The sequence below is a fragment of the Vulpes vulpes genome, chromosome 14 (assembly GCF_048418805.1).
Source record: "Vulpes vulpes isolate BD-2025 chromosome 14, VulVul3, whole genome shotgun sequence".
NCBI classification, from domain to species: Eukaryota; Metazoa; Chordata; class Mammalia; order Carnivora; family Canidae; genus Vulpes; species Vulpes vulpes.
Window position 1 is genome coordinate 100,369,586 of NC_132793.1, and position 15,122 is coordinate 100,384,707.

General features: G+C 37.7%; 1 protein-coding gene across 3 annotated transcripts in view; it reads left to right on the forward strand.

Moving 5' to 3' along the window:
• Positions 1–15,122, forward strand: part of FANCI (FA complementation group I) — a 73,170-nt gene that overhangs the window by 40,419 nt on the left and 17,629 nt on the right. For all 3 annotated transcript variants that reach the window (XM_026001072.2, XM_072737302.1, XM_072737303.1), the window contains exons 18-24: positions 103–225; positions 2,459–2,527; positions 9,703–9,804; positions 10,990–11,157; positions 11,363–11,484; positions 11,982–12,143; positions 13,163–13,342. In XM_026001072.2, coding sequence (XP_025856857.2) covers positions 103–225; positions 2,459–2,527; positions 9,703–9,804; positions 10,990–11,157; positions 11,363–11,484; positions 11,982–12,143; positions 13,163–13,342 — 926 coding nt within the window. The remainder of the gene's footprint in view (positions 1–102; positions 226–2,458; positions 2,528–9,702; positions 9,805–10,989; positions 11,158–11,362; positions 11,485–11,981; positions 12,144–13,162; positions 13,343–15,122) is intronic.

Consider the following 15,122-nt stretch of genomic DNA (forward strand, 5'->3'; position numbering starts at 1 on the left):
GCTAAGTCTAAGATTCTTTGACCAAGAACATAGGTTCATTTTAACTCCTTTGTGAAAATTGATTTGTCAGAATACATAAGAACTGGCCTTTCTTCCTTTCAGGTCCATGTGGATGTTCATAGCCGTTACAATTCTGTTGCCAATGAAACTTTTTGCCTCGAGATCATGGATAGTTTGAGGAGATGCTTAGGCCAGCAGGCTGATGTTCGACTCATGCTTTATGAGGTAAGTAAAGAGTGGAAGGAATGCAACTAATAATCCATTTTTATTTTAATAAATTTTTTCTGATTATAAAAGTATAGTTCACTCCTATTTGATGCAGTTAAGATTGGTAGTTTGTGATGGCTATCCAAAAGGTTGTTAAAGGTGAGGAATCATAAAGAATATTTGAAACAACTTGAATGTTTTGTTTTAATTTAATTTGAAATATTTTTTTTAAAGATTTATTATTTTTTTTTTAAGATTTATTTATTTGAGAGAGAGAGAGACCATGAGCAGGGGAAGGGGGAGAGGGAAAAGCAGACTCCACTCAGCAGGGAGCCCAGTGTGGGATTGGATCACAGGACCCCAAGATCATGACGTGAGCCAAAGGCAGCTGCTTAAATAACTGAGTCACCTAGATGCCCCTTAATTTGAAATATTTAAATATACTGGTACATTGTGTGGGGCCAAACCTTTTTTTGTTTGTTTGTTTTTTGCTTTTTTGATTATGAGTCTGTCATTTAGAACTTCCTGTCTCTCAAACCAGAACCTTAATTTATTGCCTATAATTTCAAGGTTTTGTTTACCTAAAGTGAGAGAAATACAAGATACTTCAGATACAGTCTTAGTATAAAAACCTTTTAGATAGGTTTAGGGTTTTTTCCCTAATTTTGTATAATTTTCTTACCCTTAATTTATCAGAAACTGGTTTTAGAAACTTATTTATTCCTTCCAAAACATTTAACCTAGTTTTTATAAATCAGCTTCTTTTTCTTTTTGTGTTTGATTTTTAACAATTTACAGGATGCCTGATTATATCTCGTAGTGACCAGTACAATTAGCAAGAATGAGTCAGGCAAATATAACTACTGATTTGTGATTAGTATATAATTCAGCCAGTGAGACTAAAGTATGCCATCGGGGAGGATACACTACCATTTCAGACATTTAATAGACCATGTACTTCAAAACACAACGTTTCATATATAGATGGAGAATAGCAGATAATCTAGCAAGTATACTAAGTGGAAGTCATTTCAAAGAGCAGCTATTATATTAGGGTTCCTGGATGGCTAAGCCGGTTAAGCATCTGCCTTTGGCTCCTGGAATCAAGCCCCGTGTCAGGCTCTACTCAGTGGGGAATCCGCTTCTCCCTCTCCCTCTGCTGCTCTCTCTCCCTGTTTGTGCTTTCTTACTCGCTCTCAAATACATAAAATATTTTTTAAAAATAAATTTAAGAGAAAGAGCAGCTTTTATAATACTTTCATTCAGCATTCTTAAAATAGCATTTATTGAGCTATAGTAGTTGCCAGGCGCTGAACTTTTCAGGCTTTTTGTAGGAAATTTTTAAAATAGAGAAAAATATTTCTTAAGATTATTTTAATGGTTGGGAGAGCAAAGGGGCAAAGCAAAAGGGAGAGAGATCTTAAGCAGGCTTAAGCAGAAGGGAGAGAAATCTTAAGCAGGTTTTGTGCCCAGTGTGGAGCCTGACATGGGGCTTTATCTCACGTCCCTGAGATCATTACCTGAGCCCAAATCAAGAGTGGGATGCTTAAACAACTGAGCCACCCAGGTGCCCTTTAATTTCAATAGTTTTAAACTATGACTGGGAAATTTTGGATGGGAAGAACTATCATAGTCCTTTACATTGGGGTGCTTTGGGCCAGGAGACACTTTTGAAGCACTGGAAACTAAGTGGACAGAATGTCCTAGAAGGGAAGGTTGTTAATGGAGGATGAGAGAAAAGAATGAGGCCTGGGACATTCTTAACTGTAAAGGAGCAAAGTATTCCAAAGCCAGAAGTGACCTATTGTTTAAAAATTGTAGCAGTTATGGTCAGTTTATTAATCTAGTTCTCAGTGATCAGAGGTCTCTTTTTAGTTCTTAGGGAAATAACCTAAACTTCCTGATTTATTTCTCCCTCTGCGAATATGGTCTTAGTCTTTTCCAAAGAATTGAGAGTAGGGTAAAGAAAGAGTATTGTTTTAAAGTTATGATTTTTCAAATCACTAGTATATCTGTTAAAGAGCTTACTGTTGGGATCTCTGGGTGGCGCAGCGGTTTGGCGCCTGCCTTTGTCCCAGGGCGCGATCCTGGAGACCCGGGATCGAATCCCACATCGGGCTCCCGGTGCATGGAGCCTGCTTCTCCCTCTGCCTATGTCTCTGCCTCTCTCTCTCACTGTGTGCCTATCATAAATAAAAGATAAAAATTTAAAAAAAAAAAAAAAAAGAACTTACTGTTTGTTTCCTCTTAGGGGTTCTATGATGTCCTTCGAAGGAACTCTCAGCTGGCTAATTCAATCATGCAGACTCTACTTTCACAGGTAATATATTTTTTATTATTTTATGGATATAAAGAACAGATAATAAGGCATGGAGAGATGATTGACATTTTCCAGACTTTTCAAAATATAAACTAATTCCCAAATAGTATCATGGTTGGTACATTGGGAACATACCTGGGTATGCTATCCTGCTGTTTTATTTTTATTACCACTTGCCTGTCCACCCTCTTGCCATCATCTTAAGTTATCCTCCCAGTTAAGGTGTGCACCCTAGGTCAGAAGGGTTTCAAAAAATTTTGAAAAAAATTTTTAAAGATTTTACTTATTTGAGAGTGAGAGAAAGAGCATGAGCAGAAGAGGGAGAGGAAGAAGCAGACTCCCTGCTGAGCAGAGATTTTAATTTATTTACCTGAGAGAGAGGAAGATAGCAAGAGCAACTGGGAGATAGAGAAGTAGGCTCCTGCTAAGCACGGGGGCCCATGTGGGGCTCGATTCTAGGACCCTGGGATCATGACCTGAGCCGAAGGCAGAAGGCAGGCACTTAACCAACTGAGCCACCTAGGCTCCCCAGAAGAACCTTTTATTTTTTTTTTTTATTTATTTTTTTTTTTCCAGAAGAACCTTTTAAAGAACCATTTGTATAAGGGCTATCAGCAGCTCTGTCTGTCAGTTTTACTTCTAAAAGAAAAGAGGGATCTGGGGATGCCTGGGTGACTCAGCGGTTGAGCATCTGCCTTTGGCTCAGGGCATGATCCTGGAGTTCCGGGATCGAGTCCCACATCAGGCTCCCTGCATCAGGCATCAGGCAGCCTGCATCTCCCTCTGCCTGTGTCTCTGCCTCTGTCTGTGTCTCTCATGAATAAATAGATCAAATATTTTTAAAAAAGAGAGAGATCTAAAGTAAATATAGCAAAATAGGCATGTTAAATCTGGGTTACAGATGCATGGGTGTCTATAGGTTATTTTCTGTACTTTTTAGTTTAAAATAAGATTTTTTAATTAAATATTTCACAGGATTATCACTATGAAAAGAATTCAGCTGGAGAATATCTGGCATAAATAAGACCTTTTACCATGAACATTTATTCATTAAGCATTGTTTGAATCTTTATTTAAATTGCTTTATTGAAATATAATTTACATACCATATGATTCACCCATTTAAAGTGTACAACTAATTTGGTTTTTAGTGGGATCCCTGGGTGGCGCAGCGGTTTGGCGCCTGCCTTTGGCCCGGGGCGCGATCCTAGAGACCCAGGATCGAATCCCACGTCGGGCTCCCGGTGCATGGAGCCTGCTTCTCCCTCTGCCTGTGTCTCTGCCTCTCTCTCTCTGTGACTATCATAAATAAAAAAAATAATAATAATAATTTGGTTTTTAGTGTATTCAGAGTTGTACAGATCATCACCACAGCCAATTTTAGAACATTTTTTTAAATTTGTTTTTTATTGGCATTCAATTTGCCAACATATAGTATAACACCCAGTGCTCATCCCGTCAAGTGCCCCCCTCAGTGCCTGTCACCGAGTCAACCCAATCCCCCACCCACCTCCCTTTCCACCACCCCTTGTTCGTTTCCCAGAGTTAGGAGTCTCTCAAGTTCTGTTACCCTCACTGATATTTTCACTCATTTTTTCTCCTTTCCCCTTTATTCCCTTTCACTATTTTTTATATTCCCCAAATGCATGAGACCATATAATGTTTGTCCTTCTCCGATTGACTTATTTCACTCAGCATTATACCCTCCAGTTTCATCCATGTCGAAGCAAATGGTGGGTATTTGTCATTTCTAATGGCTGAGTAATATTCCATTGTATACATATACCACATCTTCTTTATCCATTCATCTTTCAATGGACACAGAAGCAATTTTAGAACATTTTATCACCTCAGAAGCTTTACACCCCTCTGCTACCACCCCCTAATTTTCTCATCGTTCTCCTACCCACCTAGCCCTAAGCAGCCACTAATTTCTTTCTGTCTTAGTTGCAGACACTTCATATAAATGGAATCATAAATATGTGGTCTATTGTGACTGATGTCTTCCACTTAATGTTTTCACGATTTATCCATGTTGTAGCATCTGTCAGTACTTCATTCCCTTTTATGGTTAAATAATATTTTACTATATACTGTTTGAATCTTTTTATATATTGAGAGTTTGTTCATAACCCTGTCAGAGCTTCCCAAGTATAATCTGAAACTCATAGGGCAGGGAGACACCAGCAAAAGAGGCAGGCCACTCCAGGTTGGTAGGTAGCAGTTTTAAGAAGCAAAGGAACTTGTCTTGGACAGCAGTAAGATTAGTGCATCTCCACACTCATCTGCTACATTGTAAAAGGTTAAATAAAGGCCTTAACTGGGTTCAGTCACATAGACTGTGTAGGTGTTCTCAGCACCACATCAGCATCTCAAGGCCATGTCCTCGGAGCAGCCTCTGGGAGCAGGGAAAGCAAGCAGAACTCACATTCCAAGGACAGGGGAGGGAATGGTGAGGACCTCTGATCCCCCAGGTCTGGTCATGAGTAAACTGGTGACATCTTCTTGGTTAATTTCCCAACAGAGCTCATGATGCTATGCTATTATGTACTGAAAATAACAATACCTACTCTATTATAGAGAGAGCCAAGTGTTTATGAAGCACTTTATGTGGGTGATCTTATTTGATCTTACAGAACTATGTGAACTAAAAATTGTTACCTCCATTTTAGATTCTGAAAGGTTAAGTAATTTAATTTGTCCAAGGTCACACAGTTAGGAAGTGGCAAAGCTGGAATATGAACTCACGTCTTCCTGGCTCAAGATCCCAAGCATGAAAAGCTTCATTAAAAAGCACTAGATTAAAAACAAGGAGAATCTTTTCAACAAATGATGTTGTGAAAACTGGATGTTCACATTCTGAAAATGGATTCTTAACTTGCACGGTGTACAAAATTAACTGAGTATGGATCAAAGACCAAAACATTAAGAGCAAAATTATAAACCTCCTAAAATACAAGGGAAGGGGTTCATGACATTGGATTTTTTAACGATTTCTTGGACATTAACCAGAAGAACAGGTAATAAAAGAAAAAAGAAATAAATTGTCGTCATTAAAATTAAAAACTTTTGTGCAAAAAATACTCTCCACAGAGTGGGAGAAAATATTTACAAATCATATATATGATAAGAAATCAATATCTAGTAAATATATAGAACTCCTACAACTCAACAACAAAAAACAACCCAGTTAAAAAATGGGCATAGAAAAAAATGGGCTTGAATAGACATTCATTGAAAATATATATATGCATACATATATATGTATATGTATGTATATATATATATATATACACACACAAATAGCCAATAAACACATGAAAAGATGCTCAACATCACTAATCATTAGGGAAAAGCAAATAATATAGCCACAATGAGATGCAACTTCATACCCATTAGGATGGCTACAATCAAAGTGAAAAATAATAAGTGGTGGTGTGTGTATACAGAAATTGGAACCCTAGTGCATTAATGGTGGTAAATGGTACAGCTACTATGAGAAAAAGTATGGCTATTCTTTAAAAAAAGTAAGCAGAATTACCATTTGATCCAGCATTTCCACTTCAGGTATCTGCCCAAAAGAAGTGAAAACAGAGATCTTAACATTTTTAATCCAATATGACACCCTCCTTTGAATGGGAATGTCTAGTCAATTCACATTTAATGTAATTATTGTTATGGTTGGATTTAGGTCTGCTGTTTTGTTACTTAATTCCTTTATTGACTTTAACTATATTTTTTGTATTTTTTTTATTTTAAATATTTATTTATTTACTTTAGAGAGAGAGCAAGAATGAGAAAACCAAGTTGGGGGAAGGGCAGAGGGAGAGAATCTTCAACCAGACTCCCTGCTGAGCACAGAGCCAGACATGGGGCACCACCCATGACCCATAAGATTGTGACCTAAGCTGAAACCAGGAGTTGGGCACTCAATCACTGAACCACCCATGTACCTCTTTTGTTGTACTTTTAATTTGCTCTAGAGATTATAGTATGCATTTTTAATTGATCACTATATATTTAGGTTAATACTGAGGTACTTCCAGTAAAATATAGGAACTTTGATCCATCCTCCCACCTTTATGATATTGTCATACATGTTACATCCCAGCAAGCCAGTGTTATGTTTGTTTTAAATAGTTATATGTATATCTTCCATAGAAATTAAGAAAAGAAAAAAGTGTACAGACACGGTCTCTCATATATACCAACTTTTTACCATTGCCAATGCTCTTCATTCCTGTGGGTTCAGGTTTACCATCTTCAATAACTTCTCTTCAGCCTGAGGAGCTTTTTTTTTTCAGTATGTCTGTTGTATAGGTCTGCTGCCAGTGACTTCTCAGTTTTCATCTCTATAGAGCTATATCTTTTTGCCTTCATTTTTGAAGGATAGTTTCACTGAATACAGAATTCTTAGTTGACAGCTTTTTCTTTTGGTACTTTAAGATGGGATATGTTATGGGTATGGGTATGTCATTCCATTGTCTTCTGGTTTCATTGTTTCTCAAGTTGCTGATTCCTGAGTGAACCAATTATTGTGTCTTTGTTTTCTGTTTTTTCTATGTCATTTTTCTCTTGCTCCTTTCAAGATTTTTCTCCTTCTCTTAGGGTTTTAAGGGTTTGACTGTATGTTTACATGGGATTGTCTTTGTGTTTCTATTTTGAGTTTATTAAACTTCATAGAACTCTAAATTGATGCTTTTCACCAAATTTTAGAAATTATCATTATCTCATCAATTTCCCCCCCTCACTGCTTTTATTCGGGGACTTCAGTTGTACATATATTGGAGTGCCTGATTTTTTCCCGCAGATCTTTGTGATTTGATTCATTTTTTCTTCAGTATTTTTTACCTTTCAGATTTGATATTTTCCCTATCTTCAGGTTACTTATCCCTTCTTCTGCCATCTTAGATCTGTTTTACTTATGGATGTGTCTTCTTTTTTTTTATTTTTTTTATTTTTTTAAAGATTTTATTTATTTATTCATGAGAGACCCAGAGAGAGAGAGGCGCAGAGACACAGGCAGAGGGAGAAGCAGGCTCCACGCAAGGAGCCCGATGTGGGACTCGATCCTGGGTCTCCAGGATCACACCCCGGGCTGCAGGCGGCGCCAAACCGCTGCGCCACCGGGGCTGCCCTGGATGTGTCTTCAATTTTAGCAAATGCACTTTTGTATCTATTGAGAGGCAACCATATGATTTTTCTCCTTTAATGTGTTACTGTGGTGAGTTGTATTATTTGATCTTCTAAGCCAACATTGCACTCCTGAGATAAACCCAAATGATTATATTACCTTTTTTGTACATTGTTGGATTCAATTTACTGATATTTCATTTAGAATTTTTATGTATATGTTTGTAAGAGAGAACGATCTATAGTTTTTATTTCTCATACTCAATTTCTTGGCTTAATATGAGCTAAATGATGATTAATGTGAGTTAAAATGATTGGGGTGGGACGCCTGGGTGGCTCAGTGGTTGAACATCTGCTTTGGCTCGGTGCGATCCCAGGGTCCTGGAATCAAGTCCCACATCGGGCTCCCCACAGTTAGCCTGCTTCTCCTTCTGCCTCTCTCTCTCTCTCTCTCTCTCTCTCTCTCGAATAAAAAAATCTTTAAAAAAAATTTTTAAATGACTGGGGAATATTCCCTCTTTTTCTAGTTTGTGTAAAATTTGAAATGATCTAGTTATTTCTCTTCCTTCTCTTCCCTTGTTTGGAAGATACATGCTATTTCTTTAATCTAAACTTTAAATTCTTGGCTTTTGATTCTTTAGGCCACACAAGTGATGTGAATTCTAGCCCAAACTACATTTGGAGATTAGCTTATGGTTCGAAATTCCCAGAAGACGCTTTTTTCCTCTTCTACTTAAAGTCAAGGCTTATTTTGATACATATCCCTTTTAGTTTTCTCCATGCAATAGATTTTTTTTTTTTAGGTTTATTCATAAAGTATATCTCCTTTTGAGAAGTCCAGCTTTGTGTGAGGTTCTGTGATTCAGTCTTCACCCCATGAGGGCCTTAGGCTTTATCTTCAGGTCCATGAGCTCTACAACTGTAGCTTTAGGCCTCCAGGATTGGCAGATGCTGCCAGAATAAACACTGGCTTCAGAGTTCATTTGCTCATGTAGTTGCTAGATTCATGCTTTATAACATTTTCTAATATAATGAGATATTTGAAGACTTTTCTTACTTTCGCATTGTCTTAGCTATGTTTTTAAATTTTTTAATGCATTTTTAAAATTGTTCTCTACCAAGAGAATTTCTCTAGACCCCTTGTCCACCACTTTGCTAAAAATGGAAGTTCTTTTTCTCTTCTTCCCCTTTTGTATGCCATTGCTTTGTTATAATTCTGCTGAAGAAGCTACATTTGAAGTTAAGATCTCAGATGTGTAGAAATTATTGGAAGGTCCTATACTATTTATCAAAAGCTTTCCACTGGGCCTCAGGCCTGATCCCATATGATCCTATATGAAATTTATATCCTATTAACTATAGTGGACCTTTCAAACTGTAATAATCAGCTCATCAACATTCACACACTTAACAAGCATAAAAAAATTGTGATTGAATGCATAGAGCAGTGCTTCTCAACTCAGGTTAGTATGTGGACCAGTAAAATTGTTCAGACACTAAAAGTAAAAAAAAAAAAAAAAAAAAGTAATCGCTAACATATCTTGAGCTAAGTAGTGTTTTTAGCACTTTACATGTATTGACATGTTTAATCCTTATGCAGTCTTAGATGTTTATAATACTAATAATCTTCTATCACAGATGAGGAACCAAGGCATGGATGCCTTTATCAGAATTATTAATAAGTGGTCATACTGGGACTTGGACTCAGCCATTCTGACTCTGAACCTGTATATTGTTAACCATCAAGCTATACTGGAAAGGCTGATTACTTTTAACAAGTTTAGGAATTGGTATGAGAGAGTATGATGTTTTGTGGGAGAGTTAATAAAAATGGAGTAGGAAAGAGCTCAACATGATATCTGAAGCAAGGGTAAAAGATGTGCGTGAGCCCAAACAACACAAATTTTGTTGCATTGTTCTTTGGACACTTGAGACATATGTCCTAGAAGACATAAGACATTAAAGGCGCCATTAGTTTGACCAGTTAAAGAAGTGTAAAGCATTCATGAGCACTGGTGTCTTTTTCTCTTTATCATACATAGTTAAAACAGTTTTATGAGCCAGAACCTGATGTGCTGCCGCCTCTGAAGTTAGAAGCTTGTATTTTGACCCAAGGAGATCAGATCTCTCTACAAGAACCACTGGTGAGACTTTATTCCTCCTAAAACCATTATTTTTACTGTTAAGTAAAAACATCAACCCTGCTGATAGAGTTAGTCTTCAGGAAGAGAGATCTTTCCTGAAAGCACTCTTCTGGTTCTCCCAATGAAATTTTACTCTTAAATCTTCCCTCCTTGTCTTTTCTGGCCAATCATTATGTTGGATCTATTAAAAGTATCTCCGTGTCAGCACTTTACTAAATCAAGGCATCCATGACTTCCTCCAAGGAGCATTTTGTCTCCCATTTATGGCTCTTTGACTATATAATATACTAAAATATACTTTGGGGGACGCCTGGGTGGCTCAGCGATTTAGTGCCTGCTTCTGGCCCAGGATATGATCCTGGAGTCCCAGGATCGAGTCCTGCATTGGGCTCCCTGTGTGGATCCTGCTTCTCCCTCTGCCTGTTTCTCTGCCTCTCTCTCTCTCTCTCTCTGTGTGTGTGTGTGTCTCTCTCATGAATAAATAAATAAAATTTTTACAAAAATAAGTTAAGTAAAAATATACTTTGGAATGGGGAAGGAAGGTCACCTGGTAGCAGACGAACCAGGGAACCTACTTAATTAGTCTCGAGGGAGTATATGATATATACCGAGCACTCTTGAATCTTCAGGGCAACTAGGACAGGTGTTTTTCTGTTCTTGTGCTCTAGCCTCAGAAAAATGGAAAAAAGATAAAAATTTAAAATTCACTACCCCAAGTAACTAGAGCTCATGAAGGGGATAGGGAAATGGTCTTTAAGTTGTCAGATTCTGCTTTCATAAATAGCCCTTCTTGTGCCTTGAGGTGGAGATGCTCTGTTGGTCTCCCAAAGATTCCCTCGACATAAACCCCTACCTTTAGAACAGCATCTGGTACTGAGGAGTCAGAAAGGATTTAACTTCACAACCTGGCTCTGGTATTTTTACTAGGTCAGAAATAATACATTCTGATGTTGCATTCTAATGTCTGATACTTATAAAGCCAGTTTCTGGGAAAGGTCAGAAAAGAATGCCTTTGTTGGTTCAATTCATTTTTTCCAGTTTTGTTATTTCAGGTTGACTTAATTTGTAATGGTAATGAATAACTTACTTTATTTAGCCTTATAGATAAGAATTATTTGTTGATTATCAACAGCCTCATAGGTTACCCCTTAAGCCCTCAAAAATGTTTACTGTTTTCTTCTACAGGATTATCTGCTGTGTTGTGTCCAGCACTGTTTGGTCTGGTTTAAGAGTAGAGTGATGCCCCTACAGCAGGAAGAAGAGGAGGAAGAAGGGTTCTACCAAGACTTAGAGGATATGTTGGAATCTGTTACTAGTAGAATGATTAAGAGTGAACTAGAGGACTTTGAATTGGTAATTGCTAAATCTCAGTTGTATTGAATGATAGAGGTTGTTAATACCTCATTGGGAGGGGGGGGTGTTTTGTTTTGTTTTCAAGATTTCATTTTTAAGTAATCTCTGCACCCAGTGTGAAGCTCAGACTCACAACCCTGAGATCAAGAGTTGCTTGCTCTACTGACTCCCAATAGCTCATTAATTTTTATCTTGTGTCTTTTAGGATAAATCAGCAGATTTTTCTCAGAACAGTGGTGTTGGCATCAAAAACAGTATCTGTGCTTCTCTTGTGATGGGAATTTGTGAGGTTCTAATAGAATACAATTTCTCCATAAGTAATTTTAGGTAAGGTATTGCTACTACTCTCCTTGCAATTTGATGAATACTCCATTTTTTATTTATTTTTTTTGTTTTTAATTCTAACTGTACTAGGCAGTGAACATAACCACAGGTCATGACACTGCCTCTTAGATGAATATCTAGTCTACCAGATTATATTCTTTCTACCAGAGAGCACCAAACATTTGCCACAGGAGTAGCATGCTTTCATTTATTCAAAATTCCCAGACCCTGAACTCAAGAAGTTCTGGTTTCAGTAGGGAAATTTTGTTTGGTAGTTTTGAGCTTTTGTGCTCTATATTGACTGGTATAAATAAGGGAGAAAAAAGGTAACTCAGATGGATTAGAGTGATTTGGAAATTAATGCAGATTTATTCATTTATAATCTTGTGTTTAGAATAGAACATCTAAAGAAACATTGTGATATCTTTATTATTGGGTGTGAAAGTAAACCACAATATTCTGATGCTTGTCCTTAGTGGTCTCTTTTTCTTTTTATACAGTAAGAATAAGTTTGAGGAGGTTCTGAGCTTATTTATGTGTTACAAGAAACTCTCTGACATCCTTAATGAAAAAGCTGGTAAAGGCAAAGCTAAAACAGCCAACAAAATGGATAGCTTTTTGTCCATGAAATTTGTATCTGATCTTCTCACTGCTCTTTTCAGGTAAGTTTGTGATGGAGTGCTTAAAGATTTTTGTGCAATAAAGGTATTAACAGCTACCAGCTTCACTAGTATTATCTAGTTTGGATTCACAATTTTTTTTTTTTTTAATTTTTATTTATTTATGATGGTCACACAGAAAGAGAGAGAGGCAGAGACACAGGCAGAGGGAGAAGCAGGCTCCATGCACCGGGAGCCCGACGTGGGATTCGATCCCGGGTCTCCGGGATCGTGCCCTGGGCCAAAGGCAGGCGCCAAACCGCTGCGCCACCCAGGGATCCCTGGATTCACAATTCTTAATGTATATATAATAAGTAAGAGGTTTGTAGGTTTCTTGAAATGAAAGTTGGATAATTTGGGACACCTGAGTGGCTCAGCAGTAAGCATCTGCCTTCAACTCGAGGCATAACTCTGGAGTCCCAGAATTGAGTCCCATATCGAGCTCCCTGCATGGAGCCTGCTTCTCTCTCTGCCTATGTCTCTGCCTCTGTGTGTGTGTGTGTGTGTGTCTCATGAATAAATAAAATCTTAAAAAAAAAAAATCTGGATAATTCTAGGTAGGCACTCAAGAACTACCTTGAATTATTAATGGAAAATTCAGAAACAATGGACTACTGAAGAAAAGATAGGAATGGCTTGCAGTAAGGCATTATAGGAAAATCTGCCTAAGTTCTAGCTACTGTAACAGTATAAAAAGGGAAGAAAGAAAAACCTGAATTGAAAAAACAAAGGAGGAACAACAACAAAAAACATGGGAAACTAAGACTGAAATTTAAGTCTTACCAAAGCAAAGGGATTGGGGGAGGGAATAAAATGAGGTCACATAGAGAATGAGGGTTGTAGAAGGGCAGCTATGGCTGTGACTGGATGTGCTGCCTGGGGTCTGTCATTAAGAGCTTCATAGGTCCTGCTCTTCTAAACAGTCCCTAGAAAACCTAATTCCAGATCCCAGTAGCAATAGGAGAATCTCTTCTTTCTCTCTCTCTCTCTCTCTCTCTCTCTCTCTCTCTCTCTCTCTCTAGGGATAGTACCCAAAGCCATGAAGAGAGCCTGTCTGTTCTAAGGTCCAGCAATGAGTTTATGCGCTATGCAGTGAGTGTAGCTCTACAAAAGGTACAGCAGCTAAAGGAAACCGGGCATGTGAGTGGCCCTGATGGTCAAAACCCTGAGAAGATCTTTCAGAATCTCTGTGATATAACTCGGTAAGTCACTCTCACCTTCAGAAACCTGTTCCACTTGCTGTGGAATCTCTAAGAGGGGAAATTTGGGGGTAGGAATGAAGGCAGTTTGAAGTTGGAAATGCCTTTAGAGTAAAAGTACAATCATTAATATTGAGCCTTTTTTTCTTGTCCTGCTTTGATGTGGAATATTAGCCACATAGAAAATGTTATTCTATTACCAGGAATAAAGAGGGATATTACATAATGACCAGTTCATCAGCAAGTAGACATAACAACTTCAAATGTGTATGCACTGGGGATCCCTGGTGGCTCCATGGTTTGGTGCCTGCCTTCAGCCCAGGGTGTTATCCTGGAGTCCTGGGATCGAGTCCCGCTCGTGCTCCTTGCATGGAGCCTGCTTCTCACTCTGCCTGTGTCCTTGCCCCTCATTCTCATTCTCATTCTCATTCTCATTCTCATTCTCATTCTCTCTCTCTCTGTCCCTCATGAATAAATGAATAAAATCTTTAAATAAATAAATAAATGAATAAGCACCTAACCACAAAGCACCAAACTACTTGAAGCAAAAACCTATAGAACTGAAGGAGAAATGAAAAAGTGGTTCATCCTCTCTCAAAAATCAGTAGAGAACTGGTAGGTAGAAAACCAAGAAGGACATGGAACACTTGAGCCACACTGTCATCCAGCTTGATTTAATTGATATTTATACAAAATTTAACAACAGTTTCAAAATGCACATTTTTTCATGTGCACATGGTGTATTCATCAAAATTGACCATATTTGGGGCCATAAAACAAAATGAACACATTTTTAGAATAGAAATCAGTATGTTCTCTGAGCACAGCAGAATTTTTTTTTAAAGATTTATTTATTTAGTTTAGAGAGAGCACAGGTGAGAGGGGCAGAGGGAGAGCGAGGAGAAAGAGCATCTGGAGCAGACTCCTCGCCTAGCATGGAGTCCAGCATGGGGCTCAATCTCTTGACTCTGAGATCATGACGTGAGCCATAATCACAAGTTGAATGCTTAACTGACTGAGCCACCTAGGTGCCCCTGAGCACAACAGAATTAAACAAGAAAGCAGTAACAAAAATATTCTTATTTTGTAATATATTTTTTTAAACAACTGGATTATCCTTGTAGATTTGGAAATTAGATGCATTCTAAATAACCCATAGTCCAAGAGGAAGTTAGAAATCAGAAAGTACCTGGAACAGAATGAAACTGAACACACTGCATTTCAAAATTTCTATGATCCAGGTAAATCAATGCTTAGGAAATTTATAACTGTCAATGGTTATATAAGAAAAAAAAAATTTCAAAGCTTCCACATTAAGAAAAGATTAAGATGAAGGTGAGCAGAAGGAAGTTATAAAGACAAAATAAAATCATTGAAAAAAGAAACAACAGAGAAAAAGAATAAAACCAGAAGCTGATTCTTGGAGATCAAGAAATGCAATAAATTGTAGCCAGACTGATGAGGAAAAGAGTGAAGACACAAAGTACTGATACCAGATATGAGGAAGAGGAGATAATCACTACTAATTCTACAGTCTGTAAAAATTGATAATAATAGAATGTTAACAACTTTATGCCAATAAACTGGATTACTTAAATGGACAGTTTTTGAAACTCAAGAAGAAATAGGCAACCTGAATAATCTTGTGACTCTTTAAAGAAATTGAGGAGCACCTGGCTGGCTAGTCAGTGGAGCATGTGACTCTTGATCTTGGGGGTTGTAAATTCAAGCCCCATGTTGGGTAGAGAGATTGCTTAAAATTAAAATCTTTTTAAAAAGAAGA